Raw genomic sequence first — 25,112 nt, forward strand, 5'->3', positions numbered from 1 at the left:
CCGCCGGTGGCTTCACCCTCAGAGGTGCCGCCGGGATGCCTGCCCGCAGCTAAGATGGCGGCGCCCGCTGGCGTGAGGCTGGCTCGGGGTCACGTGACGGGGGGGTGTGGACCGTGTCCCGGCGGAAGCGTGAGGGACCGAGCAGGGAACAGGGGCTGGCGGCGGGAGCGGGCTGGCGCCGCCGGAGCAGCCGTGCCGGAGGACGGGAGACGCGGCTGTCACCACGGAGCCCGCCGGCGCTAACACGGCGGCGAACGCCGCTTCACGGCCTGGGGGCGCCGGGGACCAAGCAACCTCGCTGCCCCCGCCCCCGCCGAGGATGCCGCGCAGGAAGGTGAGCGCGGCCGGGGGACCGGGGAGGAGACCGGCGGCCAAGCGACCGGCCCGGGCTGCGGCAACCCCCAGCTCCCTGCCCCCCTTCAGCTGCTTCTCACGGGCACAAAACCGGGGGGAAAATAGCGGCCTTCACCCCCCAGCGCCCGCCCCCCTCGCTCCCTGAATGGCTGCCGCAGGGGCCCGCCGGGCGCTGATTGGTCGCTGTAGCCGTCACTCATCGCCCCCAACGGTTACCGATTCCCTCCCCCCCGCCTGTAGCGCGGTCCGCCTCCTGGCTTTTCCCATTGGGCAGGCGGTTGGAGCGCTGGCCGCGTATTGGTTGGGCTGTCTTGCCGGGCTGGCCGCTGATTGGTCTTCACGGCTGCCCATCTACGCCCCCAACGGTCACCTCCCCGCGCGTGCCTTGTTCCTCCCTTCCCCCATCCCACTCCGCCCCCCCGGCTGGATGTTTGTGGCAGCGAGCCTCGAGCCGATTGGCTGCCGGCGCGCGTCAATCATCTCCATCCGCCCCGCCTTTCCCCTCTCTGAATCCCCATTGGCCAGCTCTCCCTTCGGCTCCCTCCCGCGCGCGTTCTGATTGGCCGGGGCCGGCGAGGCTCGGCTGGGCGCAAAACAAAGCGGCGCGGGGGCCGCGCTCGCGCCGCGGCTGGGCTGAGGGGAGGCTGCGGCCCACCCGCGGCCCTGAGGCGAGGTGGGCGCCGCCGTGTGCCCGGCGCCGCCTTCCCCGTCCCCCGCTGCCTTCCCCGTCCCCCGCTGCCTTCCCCGACCCCTCCTGCTTTCCCCGGGGAGCCCAGCGCTGTTTATTCCAGTACCTGCTGCCGTTGGGCTTCGTCCTCGGTTGCTTTGGGCAGCAGCTGCTGTGGGAGCGCTGTTGGCTCGGCAGCGTGAGGCAACAACACGTCCTGTCCGCCCTTCAAATTCCCAAATTTACTTTTTGCTTTAAATAAAGTTGTGTGTTGTTTTGGGGCTTCTCAGTTCATCTGTTTTCGGCAGCCTGTTATTGCATCAGGCGTTGCCTGTCAGTGTGTGTTACACAAAATATTGCCTCTGGAGGAAAACGCTTGATATATTAGTTTAAATACGTCATAAAATCACAAAATCATTAATGTTGGAAAAATCCCCCACCATCACCTCATCCAGCCATCCCTCACCACCAATGTCACCCGTTGAAGCAAGTCCCCAAGCACCACATCCAACCTTGAACGCCCCCGGGGTCGGTGACTTCACCAATTCAGCATCAAGCCGTGTCTTATTTCTGTGCGTCCTCGTAGCATAAATACAGTGTAATAAATTCAGTGCCTTTGTGCTAACGGCTGTCTCTGTGGTGTTGTAGAGGAATGCAGGCAGCAGCTCAGACGGGACGGAAGACTCGGATTTCTCCACCGACCCGGAGCACACAGACAGCTCGGAAAGCGATGGCACCTCACGGCGCTCTGCCCGCGTAACCCGCTCCTCGGCCAGGCTCAGCCAAAGCTCTCAAGGTGAATGATTCGTTGCCTTAAACACAGAAGTGGCAGGAGGCTTGGTGTGTGCCGCCTTCCTGACCTTTGTAGCTTAAGCGCTTGGATTTTGTACCTGATGCAGCGCTCCCACTGGTGGGAGAAATCAAATCCTCCCCTCTTCAAAAAGTCAAGCTGCCTGCTTAAAGGAGGTGGGAATAAACCCCTTCATTCTGCTGCCAGCTCTGCCTAATTTGGCTGAGAACTGTAATTAGTTTCCACCTAATTAGTCAAATTGTTACCATAGAAAAGCTCGATGGATTTGTGTTTAAGGTTAAGTGTTAGTTTTGTTTTGTTTTGTGGGGGGGGTTGTCTGTACAGCAAGGGAGATAGATGCATTCTCGTGACTTGCCGATGCTACTTGGCAATAAACAGTAATTAATGTATTGATTGTTATTTTTTACGCTTCTACTGTGGCATCCAGAGTGTACGAGGAAGCATTGAATGTGTCCATCTCCTCAATTTTAGTTTTAGTGGAGCCATTCCCTGTCGGTTAATTAATAAGCTGCCATATGGAGGCATAAGGGGAGGAAATGACCTTAGATAAGTTTGTTCCGTTGCTTTGTGTATACACTTTGTCAAATAATCTGGTTTGTGACAGATTTTCTTGCAGGTAAGAAATAGATGTGCGCAGTCATCTGGTGGTTAGGCTTTAAAAACAAGAGGAAAGGTGTTTTAGCATATGGGATGTTTGTGATATTGCTAGGGTATGAAAGCAACATTTTCATTCCAAATAATCAGTTTTACAGGCTGAGCAGTATAGGTTTACAAAACCAGAAATGGGGTCCCAAATATAGCTCCACACCAAAAGCAGCTTTGATGTTCTCAAGGGTTGTTTAAATGCTGATAGTTCTTATCTAAGCTAACTGTTATTAGCTTTGCAAATGGGAGTCATTTTGTAATTACTAGCTAATTAAGTAATTGCATCCAGAGAAAGTGGATCTAATTCCAGATTCCTCAGTGTTTGTACAAGTGTCTGAGTTGTACGCTCAGAAGAACAGAGCCAACAGAGACCTATCTTTTTGCTAACACACAGTAGTAGGATACGAGTCTGTGTTGACACCCAGCTGTCAGATGTTAGTATTACAGACCTCAGAGCACGTGTGAGGCAATTCACTGAATTACAGTGGTTATTGTAGATGTAATTATGGTATTTCCATGAAATTAGATTCCAGCCCGGTTCGTAATCCACCGTCATTTGGAGCAGAAGAGCCTGTCTATTCTACGAGGAGGGTAACTCGCAGCCAGCAGCAGCCCACTCCTGTGACTCCAAAGAAATACCCGCTCCGGCAGACTCGTTCATCTGGATCAGAAACTGAGCAAGTGGTTGACTTCTCTGACAGAGGTACGTAGGGTGCAGTGAGGTGTCGAGAGTTTGCAGAATGCTGTTGGAAAGAGTACGTGACTCTGTTCTCTGTGGGCACAGTGTCATATCCTGAGGATAGAGGCTTTGAGACAGCTGTCCAGAGTTGCTTTACGTATTTTTTTGAAAGCTTTCTTTCAGACCAATTTGTAACATCTTGATCCTTATTCAGACACTAAAAATGCAGCGGATCACGATGAGTCTCCACCTCGTACCCCCACCGGGAATGCCCCTTCCTCAGAGTCTGATATTGATATCTCCAGTCCAAATGTATCCCATGATGAGAGCATTGCCAAGGACATGTCCATGAAGGATTCTGGAAGTGACCTGTCTCACCGCCCTAAGCGCCGCCGCTTCCATGAAAGCTACAATTTCAACATGAAATGTCCCACTCCTGGTTGTAACTCTTTAGGTAATTTCAGCTCCAGGATTAATTTGTTGATTTTTGCTTTCCTGCGGTGATATTCAAAGTCCCCCTCAGTTGAGTTGTACAATTTTACAATATGCACTTAGTTAGGATCAGCAACATTACTGAGAAGTGGGTATAGAGAAGGGATGTGGAGCATATCAGCAGGTATATTCTTCCTGGAGGTGTTGTCTCGATGGGAATGTTTGGGAGATGATGGGATAAAGAGCAAGTCAGGAGTGTGAGCACAGGTGTGGGAGGAAAATGCAGAGTTTTGCAGGCAGGGTTCTGGTCTCTGACAAAAGCAGGTTTTCATAAACAAATGAATGCAGTCGTTTAATAGATCTGGGTGCTTGCATGAAATGCAGCTAGTATGAAAAGGATTTTCTTTCTTTGTTCTCAAAGCTTGTGCAATGAACCATGAAATGTTTTCCTCCTACCACACCGGTAATAAACTGAGTATCTCCCCAAGAAGCTTGTATGCATTATCTGGCCATCTGTGATACTTTTTAAACCTCTTTACGATCATGTGGTAAAAGCTTTTATTTCTGATTCTTTGCAGGCCACCTAACTGGAAAACACGAGCGACACTTCTCCATATCAGGATGCCCGCTGTATCATAATCTCTCAGCAGATGAGTGCAAGGTAACAGTCTTATGTTTTATCTTCCTTATGCTTTTATGGAACAAAATGTCAAGACTTGGAAATGGAGAAATGGAAACCAGAGCAATAGAAAAGATGGAAGCTTGGATAGTCGTTTGCTGCAGTATTGACAGATGAGTTTTGATTTCCAGGTGCGAGCACAGAGCCGAGATAAACAGATTGAGGAGAGGATGCTGGCCCATCGGCAGGATGACAACAACAGGCATGCCACCAGACACCAGGTAAGGCTGCTTAGTTCAAACTGGAAAAACCTCATCTTGTGGTTTCCAGTGACAAAGACTTTAACTTGATCTCCCTTCTTCACTTGTCGGATAAGCTATTGTGCTGAGTCCTGACACTCCCATTTGCCATCTCCAATTTGTTTCAGCGGGGGAAATTTATTTTATCCCTTCAATGAGAGGCTGGAACAGCTAGTGAGAGCCGAGAAATGGCATCGGCCAGTAATATTACAAAGGAGGCTGGAAATGTTCTCAGGATGATCTTTTCTGAGTGCTTTGATGTGTATGACAAGAGAATTTCTGCAGAACTGTAAACTACCATTTTCCTCTGACTAAATCAAAGAGGATATAACCAAAGGGAATTACATTTCTCAGTTCACGAGACTTGAGCTTGAGTCAAAATGATTTCATGAGTCAGCTTTGAGCTTTCCACATGATTAAGCAGCACATAAGGAATGCACCCTGTCTTGTGGGACTGAGGTGCGTTGGCAAATGCAGGCCACAGAAGGAAATAAAATTTACTGGTTTACATTCTTGTGTTGTACTTGAAGTGCTTTCTCATGTGTGCAGGTTTGGTTCAGAGACAACAAACGTGGTCAAATAGAAGCCAGGGCAGAGGTTCTTTAGGGTGAGAAGGTGCAGGAAAATGTTTGAAGTGGATGAAGCCTAAAGAAGCTTTCAACCTCTTTTGTTTTGTTTTATTTCAGGCACCAACCGAGAGACAGCTTCGGTACAAAGAGAAAGTAGCTGAGCTCAGGAAGAAGAGGAACTCAGGATTAAGCAAGGAGCAAAAAGAAAAATACATGGTAAAAGCAGCAGTTTTATTCTTTGATTCCTTCCTGCCTGGAATGAGACCACTAAGTGGGAGTTTGGTTTTTGCAGTCATCCTGCAACATCCTCAGCTGGAAAAGCTGCAAGATTCAACAGCTGAGTTGCAATACAGTGGCAAAAACTCTCATTGTTTTCTTGTTCCAGGAGCACAGACAAACGTATGGCAATACTAGGGAACCTCTACTTGAAAACCTGACTAGTGAATATGACCTTGAGCTTTTCCGAAGAGCACAAGCACGGGCATCTGAGGACCTGGTGAGAGTCCTAAATCATAATATGTCTCATAGCAAATGTATTTGTTCAGAAATGCTTTCTGGGGTTTGTGGTACTTGTGCAGGTAGGTGCTTTTCTTATAAGAACTTCTGCAGCCCAGCCAAGTCAGCAAAGTTAGGCTAGGGCTAACGCTGAAGTGAAGTCATTCCGAGGGTTTGCTGAAAGAACAGCTGGAGCTGAAAATCTTCAGACAAATGCTACAGTGCCTTGTAAGAGCAATAATTAGTAACAGTCTTATTTAAGAGGTGTTTCTTTTCAGTGAGAGAGCAGATAGCTTCACCTGCTGAAACAATAGCTAAAAAGTGATTAAAAACAAAAGACAAAAGCCCTATTGATATGAGCCAATGGTGTTGAAATGGAGTTCAACTTACATTGTTTCTGTAGGTACTTTTCAAAGCTACCTTCCATCTCCAGAAATGAACTAAGACATATTTTAATGCTTACTGGTAACAACTGCATTTGGGATATCTTAAGGCAGGGCATTAGGCTGTATCCCTCTCCCTGCGGGGCTCAGACAGAGTTTGCTTAAATTTAGAAGACTTGAAGTGAAGGATCTCCCTGAGGGAAATAAACAGGGCCCCTTCCTCTCAACATCCTTTTAAATCTTTTTTTTTTTTTAATAGCCATCCATTTATTTCATTCGTAGGAAAAGTTGCGGCTCCAGGGCCAGATCACAGAAGGCAGCAATATGATTAAAACAATTGCTTTTGGCCGTTACGAACTGGACACGTGGTATCATTCTCCCTACCCAGAGGAGTACGCCCGCCTGGGCCGTCTCTACATGTGTGAATTCTGTCTCAAATACATGAAGAGCCAGACAATACTGCGCAGACACATGGTAAGGTTTGGGGTAGATGTGATTCCTGAGCTTTAAATCAGCTGTGAGCATTTTTAAACATCATTACTCTTGTTAGTTCAGTTCTTCACTTCAGGGGGTGAGAAGATTCTGTGTCATTTTGAAGGAAAGGCCACTTTTCTAGATGCAGGCTTGCTTTCTGTCCCATTTAGTGGATTACAGAACAGAAAAGGGACCTGGAATTATTATTTTAATCATAGCTAAAAAGTCTGTATGTTTCCTGATACATCCAGTAGCTGTTGTAACCTGTTCTGTCCTTAAAATAGTAGTGTCACCCTGATTTTGTTTGCTTGTCATAGGCAAAATGTGTTTGGAAACATCCACCGGGTGATGAAATCTACCGCAAAGGCTCCATTTCAGTTTTTGAAGTTGATGGGAAAAAGAACAAGGTAACTAATTGCAATAAGAAGCCATTCTTGATTGCGGAGTCCATCTTTCAAATGTGCCAAGCTTTTCCTGTAGAGAAACGGGATGCAAATGGCCCTTTCTCTCTAATGGAAGAAAGGCTGCTACAGTTGGATCTGTCCAGTTTTGCAATTCGGGCAGTCATTTTGTCTGCATGCTCTTTGTGGTTATTCCTCAGAGCTGTTTACTGGGGGTGGCCTCCTTAACCCTCAGTTGAAAGGCAGAACCTGCGCTGAACCAGTGGTTACAGATTCTAGGTAGAAGCCCTGCACTTGTGCGCTGTTTCTAGCTGTGTCCAGTCTTGAAGGCTTCAGAGGGGAGAAAAAAAAAAAAAAAAAAGCTAACTTTTGCATTGCTGGAAGTTGGGAGGAGTCTTTTGTATTAACTGCAGATGACCCTGAAGGCTGGAATAAATACAACACAGTACAAGCAAGCAGAGATGCAACCTTTGCTCCCCTTCACTGAGGATGTGATGTTTTGAACATTCAGAGATTAATATCACAAACAAATTCCCACCCTCCAGAAGCTAGGCTTACCAAGTTTCATCATAAATGGAATTGTTTCCCAGCCCAGCTGCCCTATTAGACTGTTATTTCTCAGATGATTCAGAACTTTCTTCTCATTTCCCTTGTATGTCTGTTTTTTGCCATGCTTGGCACGTGCTGCCATAATAAACAGGTGTATCCTACTCTCCTTTTGCTTCTAGATCTACTGTCAAAACCTGTGTCTGCTGGCAAAACTTTTCTTGGACCATAAAACACTGTATTATGATGTTGAACCCTTCCTGTTCTATGTCATGACAGAAGCTGACAACACTGGCTGTCACCTGATAGGATATTTCTCCAAGGTTAGTTTGGAAAAAATCTTTATGTGTACTTATTATCCTAGATCACTAGGATGAGGTTTAGGACACGGGTTATTGGTACTGCATCTCTTCTCCAAGTCTTTGCAGTCTCAGGATTTGTTGCTTCCAGGAGGAGATAGTTTCAAACCTTCTCAGTGTGAGTTGTTCCTACTGTTCACTGCAGGGACTGAAGGTGCTTTGCTGTAGCATCTTTTGGCATTACTAGCAAAAAACAAATCAGCTCAGATAAACTATTGTCACCTGTAAGCATAGTGGTGTCTTAAATGTAGGCAAAAGTAATGTTTAAACAAAATCTAAAAAGATACAGAGGAAAAATACATCTAAAAAAAGTATTAGTCACCGTGTTTTTTTCTTACAAAGTACTTGGAGGAATAAAAACTCTTAGATGGAGAAGCTGAGAAGTTCAAGTAACTTAAACAGATCCCCCAAGAAAGTCACTGGCTAAGCTTAGAGTGTCCAAGGCAATTTTCTGGACTCTATTCTGTGCCCTGTTTGCTCAGTCACATTGCCAGCCTAAAAAAATAGGCAATCTCTTTGTTTAATCCCGAGTGTCAATAACTGAGAGTGTTACTGGCTCCTTCTCAGGTACAGCTCCGTGGCTGCCATCCCAAGCTTTAAAATTCTCCACCAAACACCCAATGGCTAATAAAGTAAGATGCTAAGCTAGGCTGGTAGCTGAAGGATAATCACGTTACTTGGTTTTAGGGAGGTTTTCCTCCCATTGATCCTTTCTCCTGTATTGTATCAGTTGCACAGGCTTGTTCTGTCTGTTGGGATTCTGATATAACCAATTGTAGGTGCAAATCTAGATCTGTTAACCTATTCTCTGTGTTCTTGGTTCTAGGAGAAGAATTCTTTTCTCAACTACAATGTTTCTTGTATCCTGACAATGCCTCAGTACATGAGGCAAGGTTACGGCAAAATGCTCATTGACTTCAGTAAGTATAAAGAGAAAAATTCTGGAAACATTTTGTCCAGTATGACAGCTTCACCAAAAATCTGACGTGTCTGGTGACTTTTGAGCAGTTGTCATTATACCCCATCTCTGCTTGTGCTGAGGAGGGTAACAGTCAGGATAAAGTAGTTTAGGAAGGACAAATAACTTTTTTTTTTCCTTTACAGGCTATTTGCTTTCTAAAGTAGAAGAAAAAGTTGGCTCTCCAGAACGCCCTCTGTCTGATCTGGGTCTCATCAGCTACCGTAGTTACTGGAAGGAAGTTTTGCTTCGTTACCTGCATAATTTCCAAGGAAAAGAGATCTCTATAAAAGGTATATTTTCAACCTGAACAAACTTGTTGTGGGTTGGTTCAGTAGCATACCAGTGCATCCTTATTTTCCTCAAATGTGGGGTAGGTCACGCATTGATAAAGGTGTTTGTGTAGCAGCACAGTGAGTGGAATGTTCCTGTATTTGGGGATGGCTCCTTTCCAGTCCTGCCACCATTAACAATAAGCCAACTTGCAGAGTTTTGAAACAGTGTACTGGCTTCTTCTTTTAAAAAACATTTTTGGAAAAGGTTCAATAAAGAAATTCATACAGCTCCAGATTAGAATATTAATTTTAAAAAGAAAACCAGCTACTCAGTTGGCCACAAACACAGTGGCTTTCAAACATTTTAGATAAAAGCTAAGATTATTTAAACTTCTTTTAATATCATTTTTATATTCAAAACGGTCCCTAGGAATATGCTGTATTTCATAGCAATATCAAGGTTGTTCTGAAAAAGCTGCTATGCCTTCTTAGAGAGGGTTGCAGCATACTAACTTGGATCCTAAAAGCAGTATCACTAATTCATTACAACATTCTGTTTCAACTGATTATTCCCCACTGACTGATTATTGCTCAGTTTTGGGGTAAGCTGGGCTGTTTCTCTACAGCTCTGCGTGGCTTGTATCCATAACTTGTGTTTCCTCAAGCTAGTTGTAATCCATCAGTCCTCTAGAGCAAAATGACCACAGACAAGTGGTCAAGCAGATTACCAGGATGGTCAAAGGGTGCAAGTCAGGCAGCAGCAATAACACTGCATTTTAACGCTCCTTAGCAAGGCATTTTGTGTGTATCACCTCAAAAGGCATTGCCTAAGACTCGTGGTTGAAATCTATTATAGGGCATTGCAGTGGAATGTGTTTCTGTTCTAACATCCTCTGCTACTGGTTTGCAGAAATCAGCCAGGAGACCGCTGTAAACCCCGTCGACATTGTTAGTACACTGCAGGCACTTCAGATGCTGAAGTACTGGAAGGGAAAACACCTGGTCCTAAAAAGACAGGTAAGATTTCTGATGGCTCTTTCTGCGCTCCTTTCTTTACATTTAGCTGTTGCATTCACATGAAGTGGAATCAGCATTATTTGTTTTGTGCTGGGTTTCCCAGCCTTTTTATTCTAGTGGGGGAGCACTGTAATTCTGAAGTGCAGTAACTAATAAAATAAAGCATGGGCATGGAGCATTATTCTTTAGTAGTGTAGAAACACGCTGCACCAACTGTACTTTTTTTTTTCCTGTATGGAATAACATTACTCATTGTAAGCAGCTTTTAGGGGAGCAATGGATCAACATTCCCATCGTGCTCCTCATCATGCCAACCCTTTACTGGGCAAACGTATGAGACAGTACTGAGCTGAATTCATGGAATCCTGAATGTGTCATGTTTGCATCCTCATTAGAAATGAGACAAGTGGTTTATACATCCCAGAATATACAACAGTTTCTCTTATTCCCTTCCCCTTCCCTGAGACTTTACTTTGTAGCTACCAGTAGCTTTATCAGTGTGGTTGGAAGTGCTTCTAGAAAGAGCTGTTATTTTTGTCATGCTCAGCAGTTAGTGAGTGGGCTGCTTCCCCAGATCTTCAGATTTCTGGACTTTGATGTTTGGTGCTGTACCGTGGATAATTCTCCAGCATGGACTGTTTGTTTTTAACCCCCCTTTTCTTGCTCTCTTCCCCAGGATCTGATTGATGAATGGATAGCCAAAGAGGCAAAAAGATCCAACAGCAATAAGATAATGGATCCCAGCTGTTTGAAATGGACCCCTCCTAAGGGAACTTAACTGCCTGTCACTCCTGAAGCCAGTGAACCCCAGCAGTAGGAAATACCCTAGGGATCTCTGTTGTATCTGTTGCTGTTGTGATTGGCTGGTACAGTACCCTCCCGAAAGATCAGTTCCCCTTGGTACTGTTCTGGCCCAGATCTTTTGTGCACACCACAGGCGCTAGTTCTGAGGAACTTTATGTTTCGGCCTCAATGAGGTTGCAAGGATTGGATCTGTATAGGACCCAAACAAAGCTCCTAGCAGCACTGGCCCAAGGAGTTCTGATATCTGGTACTGTACCTGTCCAGTCACTGGTCTTACCCTCGCGTTCTTATTCCAATGAGGTTGTGTTGTGTCCTGTAATCTGGTTGTTTTCTCCTTCAGGTTCCTTGCTTTGTACGTAACGGAGATAACTTCTGTGGCTTTTGAACAAGGTCTAATAGTGCTTGTTTGGGGGAAGTCTGGTTTTCTAACAAGCTGCAATTACACTGACTTCAGCATTTTAACTAGTCCTGCCTGAGGGACTGTTCCATTCCGTATATCAGATAGTTTTAGTAAGGTAATACGTCACCTCTTTCAGCAGTGTTTTCCATATGATATAGCAGGTCTTCACATAGATAATATTGTGCAGTCAGAAGCTTACATATCTTGTAACTGAGTGGTGTGATTGTTAATGTTAACCCCACAGGAGTCAAGGCTAAGTGTCTGAGAACATCACAGTCACCTGCTTCATGGAGTTGCTCTTGGTACGGGCTCCTGGAGCTACCACAGTACCACATCTGTTGGAGAGACCTTTCATTACACGTTGCTGCTTTCCTGGTTTCTCTCTTAGAGTTGGTGGGTTCCTTTACACAGAAATAGCCCCTTTCAGTATATTTCACTGGAGATATTTTTTTTCCCAGAATGGTCTTCCTTGAGTCATACTTCTCTTCCTACTGGAGAGGATTTTTTCCTCTAGACTAAAGAAATAAAATCTTAACTATAGATAGATATTTGATAGCCTTGTCCAAACAGCCACAGAAACTCTGAAACACAAATATTGTCAGTTGTTGGATTGCCTACAGTGTACGTTCTGTGCATCAGCGGCAGCTCCAGTAAGCTACGTGGATGGTTTGCTTCTCTGACAGTGCATCCTTGTTTGTCTGTGTAAAACAAAAAAGCTTTTACTTCCTCTGTCCCATCAGCACCACTGGAAGAAACTATTGTACAATGGCTTTCAAGTATAACCACTGTCCTTGTGCCACAAGTTTGCTATATGGCTCCAATGGGATTAAAAGTGGGGGGACACAGACGTGGAGTAGAAGATGGCAGCATCACGTAGTGCCAATTTCCTTTGAACTTCCAGTGCTTTCTCACTGAATGGTGACTGAAGTGAAGCACTTGCAGTGTACCGGTAGGTAGGAGCCGTTTCCTGTTAACCACTGACCCATCCTTACGTGGAAAAGTTCTCTATCGCCCTTCTGATGGTTGTCTGCCTTTCTCTGCCTCCCTTTAAAAAAAAAGAAAAAAAAGAAAAAAAAAAAGAAGAAAAAAAGAAGAAAAAGGAAAAGGAGAAAAAAAAAGAGATCATCAGTACATGATGTATACTTTGTGGGCATTACTGAATTTTGCTGTTTCATGCCCTTTGCTCTTGTATTGTAACTAACTCCAGATACTCATAAAACTATCCAACAAAGTAGATCTCTTGTGGAGTAGGGAAGAAGGCCATTCTCGTGCAGAAGCTAAACCCTATTCCCATGATGTGGTAGAATGTGCTATTCTTGTATCTACTTCTCAATAAAGCATGTTCTCTGCTCATGTTTGTGCCTTTTCATTTTTATTTTATCAGATATGCTCTCCTGCAGCTTCATTTAAGTGAAGCTGGTGCTTTCTGTTGCAAGGGACTAATTTTGAACCTGTCTTTGTGCTGGTGTGTTAAGGATTGTGACTGTAGCAGCCTCTGAGTTGGATGGTTTTGAGGTCGCCTCTATTGTATGTTCACTGGAGAGCTGATTGTGCCCTGGAGGCTACCATGAGGTTGTTGCCAGATGCTGGCAGCTTAAGTATGTCATCCAAAACCGGGATAGCACATGGCAACCTGAAGTTCTTGTAAGAAGGAAGGATTTGTCCTGAAAGTGATAGCCTTAGATTTTCAGCCTTTTCTTCTCCACTTCCATGACCATTTCCCCTTGCTTCTTGTGCTATGCGAGGACATGGGGCTGCAAAGTCCTTCAAGTTCAATAAACAGCAGCTGAAGTTCAGTGCATTGCTCAACCATTTTGAGTCTTTGATGCAATTCCTGACACCAGACAGTCTGCTTTTCTGCGTAACTCAATGGAACGAAGAGGAGAAAAAGTTCTTTGGACTCTGGGTAAGCTGCAGAGAGGCTCGGGTGCTGTTAAAAGTGAGTCTGATGTGTTGGTGATCATAGCTCGGGACTCTGCATTCTTAGCTTATAAACAAACAAATCGAGATGTTCTGTTGGAGATGGCTGACGACTAGATAATCAAACCCCCACACATTTCCCTGAGCAGTGGTGTTTGTTAGCTCACCGCAAGGCTCTTCCTATTTCTGTCTTAATTTAAAGACCATTTCCTTCATTTAAGATCATTAAAGAAATGTCGTTTGGGAGCATCGTGCTTTGCACAATGCCAGTTGCCCTTTTTATTTGTTCAAGTACAGAGGGAGACAGCGTGATTTAGTTTGTAGATCTCTGCACAGATAGACAAGAGGGTAAGTGTTTTATTGGCCACGCTGCTCTACTGTGTGACAGCCAGCCCCTCCACGCTTGTTTCCCTTATTCTGTCTGTTTATGCTGCAAGTTCACTGGGGCAGTGACTCTCTCCCTGTACGAGTACAATTCTTAACACGATGGGGCCTCATGCTTGACTGAGACCTCTGCATCCTTTGGTAATGCAAACACTCGTTGAGCAGTGAGTCATACAGATAGCCATAAACATCTCCGGGTAACCAGAGGCTGAGACATGCAACTGCTCACAGTTTCACCCACGGTTTATTCATAGCCGTTGCAAACTTGCAGATGTTACGTACTGTACTGGCAGCGTGAAGCCCACCTAAAAACGTTGATGCTACCAAAAAGCAGCCAGAGCTCTCAGATGTTCCAGAAGATGCATTCTTGTTCCATTTTTTTTTTCATTTTTAAAAAGTAACGCTTGCATTCAGCCTTGACCTAACCCAGAAATAGCTGATGTATGTAATTTTAGCACACGAATAACCTCACAGAGTGCTTTAATATGATGGACCCAAAGAAACTCGAGCAGAAACGCAAATTCGGTGCAAGACTGAAATAGAAGTCGAGAGCCAGACTATTTCATTTCTGTATCCCAGGAACAAGAACTGCCTGCGAATTGAAAGTCATGTAAATCAAGTATGATTTTGCAAGCCAGGAAAGGTGAACAGTTGAAGCAGGTGTGACTTTATGGGCTTTTTTTTAAAAAAAACCCCTTAAGTTGTGTGCCCCAAATCAGAGAGGTTCCCTTCCGAAGAATTAGAGGGACATCTTCCAATGCTGAGTCCTGATGCTTCGTATCAAACTCATCATTTTTTCCATAGGCCAGCATTCTGGTGTCTTTTTTTGGATGTAATCTAACGCACTACTTGGTATCCAAGGGGAATATGTATTCTGCAAAAAATTGTAGGTCAGCAGAGCCAAAGTTGAAAAAAAATCTTTATGGTGTACGATTCTCTGCTGTCAGTAAATGAGAAATGGCCCTCTGAAAGCTGTATGGGTGCGGTAGTAGCCAGTCTGTGGACTTATATAACGGGATTGTTTCCTGTTGAGTTTGTTTCCCAGAGAACTTTCCATGACTTCTGCCCCTTTGCATGAACGCCAGCAATCCTGTACTGACGGGCCCTGCAGTCTGCAGCTTTTTCCCTGTTTATTTTGCTGTTCCTGGCTTTCCTGGTACAGTTGACAACTCCACTTTCTATTTTAGTCTCCGTGTTAGAAGTACAGGTGTGATAGCACAAGCTGCAGGCAGGTATCACCCCAGCATATGCTTCCCAGTCGATTTCACCCACGCTGCTCTGCTTTAGATCGTGCACTGCTGTTCCAGGCTTAAAAAGCTTCACTACACACAATTCCTGCATGTCAGGCTGGGCTTGGACAAACAGCATGGACGTATCAGCTGCTCTTCAGCTGAACTTGTGATTATTTCAGCTTTAGGAAATGGAGGTGAAGAGGTTTATTGATCTAGTTAATGCACAATTTCTGTATTTAAGATTCTCCCCCAACTACTCCCAAGTTTCTCCATGGAGTTGCAGATTTTATAGCAAGAGGAATTCTTGGCTCTCGTGCCAACTATTATTGTAGGAACTGCTAGTCTGGCTCAAATTGAGATCAGACCAACCAAAGCATGTGTCTGACAAAGATCAGAATAAGGTGCTTTCACAGGCTTGCACAGAACTTCCACAGCAGCGATCCTCTGCTCGTTTCTGTTTCCCATTCCTCTCTGCTTTAGGCTGATTTAAGACTTAAAAAGGCTAATCGTTGCCTCAACAGCATATATCATCATTAATGTTTCTATATGCCTTTTTAAAGAAGTATATCCTTATAAATTATGGATCTTTTTCAGGTGATCAATTATGGGCTGCCCTTGCTGAAGCCATCTGGGGCTCTCTGCCTCTGAGTGTATCAGAGCAGTCTCAGGGCTGCTTTAAAACTGAACATTATTCCAAAATTTCTATCAGCCTTGGGAAACAGAATAGTTAAGACACACAAAGCTCAAGTGTCCCTCCGCCCTCATCCTTGAATACAGGCTCTGGAAGGACAATGCATATAAAGGCTTTGGAGGTGGTGACCCTAACAAAGAACAAGCCCTGTGCTGGGCTTTCTCAGGAGCAGCCACGTTCATTTTTAACTGCTACTCCAGCCTGGTGTGAGTGAAGGCAGGATTTTCTCAGAAACTGCCACTAGGAAATATGCTTTTCACCGTGGACATAGATAAATTAAGTTTTCTTCTAAAATTCTTCAAAGGATGAGGAAAGTAAAGCTGTTCCAGCCTGGAAGCTGTCCAAGTTGAACTGCCCAGGGCAAGGCAAGTTTTTGCAGTTAAAACACCCAGAATGAGAATTCAGAACGGCTTTAAACTACTGCCTTACATGAGAAACTTAAATTCACTCATTTCACTCTGTGCTTCAGAGCTCCAGTTTTTGTTAATGAGCAGTGCAGCCAGGCTGTGTTCCATTCATGCTTCCCCTTAGTCCTTGGGGGCTTGCTGTTGCACGAACTCTCATTTGGCCATGTGGAAAGCAGACAAAAGGAGCAGTGGTAGGGATGGCTGTCACTGTTCCCTCACCGCCAGCTGCTTTGTCCTGACCCTGGACTTCACTCAGCTGTGTTAGTGCAGTATTTATGGGGACCATTCCAAACCAGATCGCTAACGTGATCCCAAAACCTCCATCTTTCACTCCAGTCTCTAGTCCATTGCAGCTGGTAGACCACAAAGCCCCTCTTCTTCCATTTTTATTCCCCCAGCCTCCTGTGATGTTGGTGCAATAAGGTTTTTCAACGGGATGAAGCAAAGCAGTGAATTTTACAGGGCTTTGTTTTTCTTCACCGAGAAGATCTCCAGGAATCGGTACGTTGCTGCCGGTCCTTCTCCCCAGCCCAGCACTGGCAGCTCCGCTGGCTTCTCCTTTTTGATGTAATTGTTTGGGGCAGGATGTGGTCATGTCGTGGCCGCGCTGAGGATCTGCAGGGAATGAATAGGTGGTTGATATTCTTATAAAGAACGCTAAAGGAAAAGAGACAGCAGGAAGGAAAGGAAGCTAAATATGTAAAATTACTTCAGTTGTTTCTATTGTGATGGCTGCGTAACTCTGAGCTGAGTTTAAACCCGTGTCCAACAGTCCATCTGCCAGTAACTCTGCCCTTCTGTTGTTCCAAAAACTATGGAAAGAACTAGAACACCTACCTCTCACACCAGCTCACAGACGAGGGGAAAAGCGACTCTATTTTGGAGAGCATCCTCTGTAATTAGGTCTGCTTTTTCCCCCTCCCCTGGGCTCCTGCCCACACACCGCAGTGAAACACCCGGCCCCAAGTCTGGGATGACAGCAGAGGTATAGCAAAAAGGGAGAAAACAAAAGGAAAGAAAACATCCTCCGGAAGCGAATGGATCTCAAAGGCTCTTGCAAATTTTGTACAGAGAAACATTCTGGATTAGAAGAGAGCTGTTAAACTGGAAAGGGCCAAGGCTTGACTCCGTTCTCCCCAGTCACAATGAACTCGTGCCAAGCAGTGGTAAAATACTGCTTAATTTGTACCTTCTTTCATAAAAACCACGCATTTTGTTAGCACTGCACTCGAGCCAGCCATTTGATGCGCCATTCCTGGCTCCAGTTCTGTTTGGGATTCGGCTGTATTCTTGTCCTACTGATTTTTTCACCTGCATGTCCTTGAGTGCTCAGTAACCGCTTTACCAAAGGATCGGGACGTGGAGTGACAGTGGACGTGCTGTTCAGTCACTCCATGAACCATTCAATTAGAATAAAATAGAACCAAACAGTTCAGTTGGAAGGGACCTTCAAAAATCTTCTACCCCAACTCTGACCACGTGCCTTTGTACAAATACCCACAAGATCCACACATGACAATAATCCTACATCATATATCCATTAGTGTGTATATATATATCAGTATATATATATATATTTCTAGCACGAATTAAAAAAAATAATAATAAAAAATCAGCCTCTGGAGCTAGATACATGTTCTATAATTTGTAGAAATTAATCAGGAAAAGGCTGAATATTCTGGGCTCCACGAGGCAGTGAGCAGCCAGGCTGTGTCTTTAAAAGCAAATCTGCCTCGGTTCAGCTCAGTTCAGTGGGGGTGGTTAAAAGGCAGCTGCTGGAACAGAGGGAAATGATGCTGACTTTCATTTTCTTTGTGTTCAGTTCCCCTCGTGCCTGGGTAGGGACAGGGCATCGGGCTCTTCCATGGCTCGTATTTTTAGGTGGAGATTAATGAGGAGTCCGAGCCAGGGTTTATAGCTGAGATAAATCTCTGCTGTAGTAACAGCTACGGTAACAAGAGTAGGAAGAGGTCTTGTGGGAGGGCAAGGGATGTGGATGCTATCACCTCTTCTTCCCCCTCAGCTGGTCTGAGGAAGGCATTTCAGTGGTTTTACATCTCAGCCCCAGGCTTCTCTGCAAGGGTGGTCGGTGCCTGTGCTGCAGCTCCTGGTTTTCACACCAAGGGCAAGGGACATCGGTGGGTCTCAGCTCTGCTGGGCTGGATTTAACCGAAGTAACAGAAGCTGCAAAATCTGTTAGTGAGAGATTACGGGACCTTTTCTATTCATGTGAGAAGAAGTCTGAGGATCCCCACTGCTTCTCCTGAGATAAACGCCAGCAGAACTGCAGCTCAGGGAAAAGCAGCTGCAGAGGCAGCTTTCGATCCCATTTTTGTACGGGAAGGGCACCTGAGGAACGAAAAAGCAGCTGTGGAGTTCTAACTTTAGATAGTTATCTGCAGGCTACCGGCAAACCGCAGGCACAGCTCCCCTTCCCGTGAGCTCATCTCCCTCCTGCAGTAGAAGAAAGGTCTGGTCCTTCCTTTGTATCCATAGCACGGGTGCTGAGCTTGTTCACAAAGCTCTCCTGATTTGTCAGTGCTGAGTCCTTGATCCCTTCTTAGTGAGGTCCTCCTCTGAACATCAGGTTAGGGATGACTGCTGCACTGGGTAATGGGTTGTGTGAGGCTGACTTTTAGCAGCTTGTGATGACTCAGAGAAAGAAAGGGAACCTCCCTCCAAATCTCACGTACAAATGGAGAATCAATGCCCTCTGACGTGAGGCACCAGGGGTGCCTCGAGCATCTCAGTGTGATGGAGCAGCCACAAATCCCACTGTCTTGTAGCAGTTTCAGAAGCAGGGCACCGGCGACGTCCATCAGTGCTAGCCCAAGCCTAACCACTGGAGAAACACAAACCCATTTCACTCCTGGATTCTCCTGGCTCAGCTGTTGAGCACCTAATTCAGGCAACTGCTGAGTCTTCTGCAGAGAAATCAACGCAGCAGGGGCTCGTTTGTAGAGGGCTGTGTCTCAGCAGAGGCATTTGAAATATAAATGAAGGAATGAAGGCAATCCCAGCCTTGGTTTGACCAGGGACAACTGCACAGCCATACAACTGCAGCCACGTAGTATGGTGCATGTCACACCAGGGATAAAGAAGACGTAGAGGTGCCACTGACTCTTGCCAAGGTTCCCCCAGTTAATTCATGCCTGGGACATCTTCATCTGTCCGCACATCCTTTCGCCTCCTTGACCTGAGGAGGGTTTCTTGGGCAGAGAAGTGGAAACAGGAAGCCTCCTGCAAGTCTCTCCCACTTCTGGAGATGCAGTTTGACCCCTTGGAGCAGCTGGAGGGAAACAGGATGTCAGTGAACCATGTTTGTTGGCAACTCCAGCGTGTTCCTGATGAGCCTGGATCAGGATCCTTGTTTGCTTTCCATCCCACGAGGGAGTTTTCCGTGCAGACCAGTTGCACTCCTTCCAGTGTGAAAATCAGTGCTGTTTGAAGCTCTCTGTTTATTGCTTAGTGCTGGTAGTGGAAACTGGCAGAAGTCTATAAGCCGTCTTTCTTGGCCAGGCTAGTCCTCATATGAGAAAAACAGAATTCAGATGTGGAACAACAACAAAACTCAGTTTCATTTTGGCCGAGATGCCTCCTCCGACTGCCTTTGTGTCAGGACTGGTGACGGCCTCGAGAGGGTCGCCGCTCGGGAGCTGCTGGTTTGAGAATGGCTTTGCTGCATGTCACTGCGCCCTGCTCCCAGCCACGCTCAGAGCGGTGGCTTGCAGCCAACAGGCAGCAGATTTCTCTCTGCTTCACTGCTTTTTGGAGCTAGGTTTTCAGTGGTCATTGTGCAGGCTGGTATCTCACCCTTCCTGCGGGGAAAAAGGTCAAACTGAGGCTGTCTTATCTGATCCTGTGTCCACTTCCCAAGGACAAGCCTTAGCTACAGAAGGATGTTTCCTCCGTTGTCCTGGTCAAGCTGCCTGGTCATAGAAATCACTGGAAATCAGAACAGGCATGGGTGTTAGAGAACAAGATGAGATGAAGCTGGGTTTAATCTGAGTACGTTGGTTAACCTCTAATAAGCTCTTTGATCAGGTAATAACTTTACCTAACACCGAGAAGGGGTTATACACAGGTCCTACACACCTCTTCCTTCATTTTTCTGCATTTTGGTAATTTGGCTCATTCAACCACACATAGGTAGGAAATCTGTGATTCCAAGGAGCCCTATGGTTGGAAGTAGGGAGGGTTTGCTGTTCTGTGAACATTTTGCAATTTCACATCACCTGAAGCTCACCACGACAGGTAAACCTTCTCAAGTTTTCCATTACAAATTCCACTTGCTCCGTGGGGCTCTGGGTAATCTCTTTCCTATAGAAGTTTGCCTGAGATCAGGTTTAAGCATCCTAAAATCTTTCCCACCCTCCAGATGAGGGATGTATTTATTAGCAGATTGGATTTCAAACCTAGGAGTTCTCCAATCACACACTGCCTTGTGTTCTAGCATCACGAGCAGTTGATTAAAAGTGTTTTAAAAGTGAATGGATTTCCTTCTCGGTTTAATTTGATCGTTCATCATCCTTACTAGGAGAAGAGGCATCGCGGACACGACTGAGTCCAAGCAACCGCAAAAACTGCCTGGAAATCCCCAGCAAAATAACAGCAAAGTGCAGGTTTTAAAGCAAGGACTGGTTTGCTCTGAGACGGCAGCAGAGGGTGCTGCCTGCCCAGGGCAGGGGAAGGCTGTGCAAGGCGCCTCCAAACCACCGAGGAAGCCCATCAGAGCTTCTGGGAGCTCACTTTTACCTTTATTTATCAATCTAGGTGTATTTTCTAGGCAAAAATAGTTGTTTACAAGCAGTGATACCTGGTTTGCAGGAAGGGCATGGGGGGAGTAACTATTTTTTTGCAGTGTCCAGTGCATGTTTGCATTTCTCCCAGCTTCGGAGGACGCTAGTGTAGGATCGTGCTTGAGGTAAGGACTTACTGTCAGAGCACTGCCTGGTGTTTGGGAGACGGTTTTGGGTTTTCCTCCCAGTTTTGGCACCATTGGATGGCTGAGTGTGACAGATTGCTTCACTATCACGTGCCTTAATAGCTCTTAGGACAATGCTTTTCTCATCTATGGAGCCCAGGGGTGTGTGGTGTCCCCAGAACCATCGGGGACAGCTTTGGGGGTTCCATTGGGGGTCCTGTATCATCCCAGTCTGACAGCTGGGAGCAGCAGCCCAGCACCTCTGCTACCAGGGGCTGCGAGCAAACCTCTCTTCCCACCACCACAAGCAGGGAGAGCACCCAGGGCAGGATGTGGCCCGTAGATGGCACTGGGCTTCCACCAGCTCTATCCCAGGGCTCAGCATCTGCCCCTGGCTGCCCGGACATGACTAACCCAGCTTAACCCTTGGGCTGCCAACAACACCCACGGCCCCGCACTTCTTATGGCACCGCTCGGCAGTGGGTGGCTGCAGGTTTTATTTATTTGCTTGGATTCTCCGCTCTGCACTTCATGAGGGAGGGCTTTAATAACGCGCCGACTGCAATGTGTGCAACCAGCAACAGGAGGCTCTCTGCCTCCGACACCCAAAGGGGTGCTGAGGTTGCTCGGTTCAAGTCAAGCTCCTCTGGTTTTGCAGTTTTCCCGAAAATAGCCAGAGCTGCCCCAGAGCTCTGCGACTGAGCAAACACGATGCCCCGACTTCTCTCCTCCTCAGAGAAGCACTCTCGGCCTGAATGTAGGATCTGTTGCAGCTCGACAAGCTGTGGTTTTCTTTTTATTGCCCTTCTGCTAGCATCTCGGTGCCCTAACAGAGATGCAAACTTCATTTTGCCACTAGCTGAGTGAGCAATGGGACGGGAAGGTGTCTGTGCATTGCTGTGGGGAGGTGAAGGGGGGAGAAGTGACCGATTTTCTAAAGGGTCTGCATCTTCTCCTCTCCCTGGAGGAGTAGGTGGCTTTTTTGTTGCGACCACACCGCTGGGTGCTGTTGAAAAGCTGGTTCTGGCTGTGGGCAGCAAGCCCCGTGGAAAATTTTCACCTCCCAGCCGGAAGATGACCACTGTCAGAGCTGAGAAGAGAGCAGTAAACTGGTCAGGAGCTTGAGGGACTGGTTTGTGACAAAAGGCTGAATCAGGTGGCGGGGAGGGGCTGATAGGCACGCTTGGAAGATGCCCAAGGAAGGAGGAAGATGTTTAGGGGACATAAGCAGGTAAAGAACTATAACCAAAGGGATGAAAGAGAAGGGAAATGCAGGATGACTGTCAGAAAAACACCAGCCCGATGAACTTTCATTATTTCCCTACAGCCCTGGGAGATGTCCCAGCGCCGTGGTCATAGCACTAGGAAAAGACCCAAGGAATTTTGTGTTGACCCTAGAGCTGGGCTGGACGGGACTCTGGGGGTCTCGTCCTGCACCTCACCTTGGCCACGTTTTCTCTGTTTCCCTGCATGGTACGAGGTCTCCCACAGGAATTAGAGGATGTTCGGTACCGTACCGAGGGCTGTGGAAGTTGGTAGCTATCAAAGAGGACTTTTTCCTAGTGCAACGTTCTTTTCTTTTCCTTTCTGCCTTTCCTGTTCTGGGAGTTACTTCCTCCCGTGCTCCCAGCTCCACTCCCAGCAGGAGCACGATGTTGGAAAGCCCGGCTGGAAAATTCCTGCTCCAAAGCACTCATGGGGCAAAGGGGAGGGGATCTTATTCTGAAAGCCATCTGTGGGGCATTACCTTTACTATGGACACAGGGCCCCTGTAGTGTTCTCTGCATCTTGTGAAGCCGTATCACTGCAAAACAAGTCTGCCAGATGCTACAAGCTTCCACCCGCATCCCACCACTGGATCCAGACCCACAGTCCAGCTCACTGTCCTTTTGGACTTGCCCCGGACGTGCAGATTTACCTAATTCTAAGGGAGAGGGTGGCACTGGAGACAACATCCCTGCCTGACTTTGCAAATCCACCTGTGTGTCCCATGCTGTGGTCACGACTGCACAAGCGCCCAATTCTCCGGCCAGCGTCTGTGCCTGCCCCTGCTCCTGGGCCGGGTTCTCCACCTCCCGTGGCTGGTAAGGGCGCTGCAGCATCCGCTCGGTGTCGTGTTCAACCCTGAGCTCTTCCCTTACTCCAGCACCTCCTCCCACGCACGGGAGGGATGCTGCCAGAATGCCAGAGGCACGGCAGCGGGGAGCCAGGCTTTGCTCTCCTGAGCTGGGAGACGGGCAGACAGAGACGGTGCTGGGAGCAGTCAATGGAGCGAGGGAGAGCCAAGGCTGCCAGACAGACGCAGACAATGCACAGCCAAAAGGCAGAGCTTCTGTCCTGCCCAGACGGACAGACGGAGACTAGCAGGCTGAGGAGCCGAGATAACCGAGCCTCCTCAGGCAAAGGGAAGGATGTGGCAGGGGGAAGCGCTGCCTGTCCTGTCTTGTTCCCGCTGGGAAAGCAGCGAGGGGTTGCAGCGGGCGCAGGGGTGCACTCCGGCTGCCCAGCGTGGCAGAATTCAGCTGGAGGCCGGGATGTCTGCAGGAGTGAACGCGGGCCGTGGGGAGGTGGTTGCTCTTCCTCGCTCAGCCTGCAGCTGGCCGTGCAACCTCAGGCAAGTCACCTCTCCTGTCTCCGGGATGTATTTCTGCAGCAGCCAGCACGGAGCTCATTCCCTGAATTCCTCGGGGTCTTTCCACGCTATTCCTGTGCACGTGCTAATCGCAGTCGGGCCCATTTTAAGTTGGGAAACCCCAGCGACCAAGAACTGCATCCATCAGGAGTGTTAAAGAGCAGAGACACCCAGGGCAGGCCCCGTCCCTTGGCCAACAGCCCTGTGTTTGCTCCCATAAGCAAAGCCGTGTTTGGCTTGGTCAGTCGATTTTCGGCATGGGAGTTCTCCCCATGGAGCCGGCTTGTGCAGGAAGTTTTGCTGATGATTCAGCAGGTGATGCTGCTCTTTCTGAGTCACTCCCCAGGCGGGCTAGGAGGGGGGAGATGATGCTAGCGGGGATGCTCTCAGCCAGACCAGCTTCAAACCTGATGGCTTAGGTCATTAACTGCCCCGTGGTAGCTTACGATACTCGTTATCAAGAACTGATAAGAGGAATTGCTGTGTTGCTCTTGTGCTCCATCCCAAGCTGGATTTGTTTCAGTTGGAAGACTGCGAATTTGCAGTCAGTGCAGGCAAAGGGCTTGAGGACTTTTTTTTGTGGCCATCCACTGAGAAAGACACTTGTGCCCTCCCTAGAGTTCATCACCTGTAAAACTGGGGTGGTCCTGTTTGGGATTAAATGCTGAGAAAGCCATTCATTAAATTTTGGGTCGTGTTTGCGCCACCTCAGAGGACAATTAGATAAGGAGAACATCTAAATTACAATGTGGTAGTAGCAAACAGGACAAATGATGAAATTTTCTTGTTGCCCTGCACCTGCGTGTGATCCTTAGGAGCAAGAGTTCCCATGTTGCTTTTCCATCTTTGCATCCAGGCTTTCAGGGCCAGACGTGGTCCTGGAATAAACACACACTAGATCTATAGGCAACATTCACAGATGGGATCAAACTCCCAGTTCCTCTTTAGGTCAATGGAACTACATTTGTTTGAACTGTGGATCCGGGCACCCACTGGGAAATCCCTTCAGTGTGTCGTTTCGCTGGCAGGCACAGGCTGCTTCTCTCCTCCTTGCTCTGCTCTGCCCCAGAGAGGCTGAACTCCTTGATCCTGCAGGTTTTTAGAGGGACCAGGGCCTCAGCAAACCCTCTCTGTGCATCGAGCAGTCAGTTGGGCACTGAGTTCCTCGTTCCCTAGCTGTGTGAGTAGAGATGAACAGAGAAATGTCTTTCATCGCCTTGGATTCTCAGCAGGCTTGGGAAAAGCCAGGCACTGAACAGAGGACTCCAGCTGCCTCAGAGTCAGCCCATGGCTGGCTTTCATGTTCCCTGAAACTGGCAGAAAGTCTTCATACCCCCCAGGCTGTCATCTGAGGGACTGAGGCAGGTACCAGCATCCCAAGAACAGCACAGAGAAACCTTGCTAAGGCTGTTGTCCTTACTTCAGCTTTGCATGGTCTCAGCCATGCCAAGAGCTGTGTGCTGCAGGACTCACTGGAGGTGTCCCAAAGGGATTAAGGGAGCTCTCTGCTTGCTCAGAAGGACAGGACAGGGTGTGCTTGGTTCATACGGGAACCCCACAGAGCTCCAGCAGGGGTTGCTGCTATCTCTGCCTGCCATGGGCTCCTCTGCAGGCATGCTTGGGCTTTTGGGGCTCAAGGCAGCTACTGGTATCCAGGACTTTCCTGAGAGGTTAAAATCTGCCCATCTTTATAGGAACAGAGAGCCTGGAGCCTCAGCTGCTGCTTACCAGCAGG

At 47.2% G+C, this 25,112-nt stretch overlaps 1 protein-coding gene across 2 annotated transcripts; it reads left to right on the forward strand.

Annotated features, from left to right (window-relative positions):
- Positions 1-110: 110 nt before the first annotated feature.
- On the forward strand, positions 111-12,540 carry KAT7 (lysine acetyltransferase 7). Of its 2 annotated transcripts, XM_027445462.3 has the most exons (15): positions 113-334; positions 1,670-1,817; positions 3,004-3,180; positions 3,371-3,610; positions 4,167-4,249; positions 4,399-4,488; positions 5,193-5,291; positions 5,461-5,571; positions 6,236-6,427; positions 6,745-6,834; positions 7,557-7,697; positions 8,560-8,653; positions 8,838-8,984; positions 9,877-9,983; positions 10,660-12,540. In XM_027445462.3, exons 1-15 carry the CDS (start codon positions 320-322, stop codon positions 10,759-10,761), a joined length of 1,836 nt encoding a protein of 611 aa, XP_027301263.1. In that variant the 5' UTR covers positions 113-319; the 3' UTR covers positions 10,762-12,540. The 2 variants fall into 2 exon arrangements, with proteins under 2 accessions (XP_071885152.1, XP_027301263.1); XM_072029051.1 differs by lacking the exon at positions 3,371-3,610 and having other exon boundaries at positions 111-334.
- The last annotated feature ends 12,572 nt before the right edge of the window (positions 12,541-25,112 follow it).

Source organism: Anas platyrhynchos, chromosome 28 (genome assembly GCF_047663525.1).
Source record: "Anas platyrhynchos isolate ZD024472 breed Pekin duck chromosome 28, IASCAAS_PekinDuck_T2T, whole genome shotgun sequence".
Classification (NCBI taxonomy): Eukaryota; Metazoa; Chordata; class Aves; order Anseriformes; family Anatidae; genus Anas; species Anas platyrhynchos.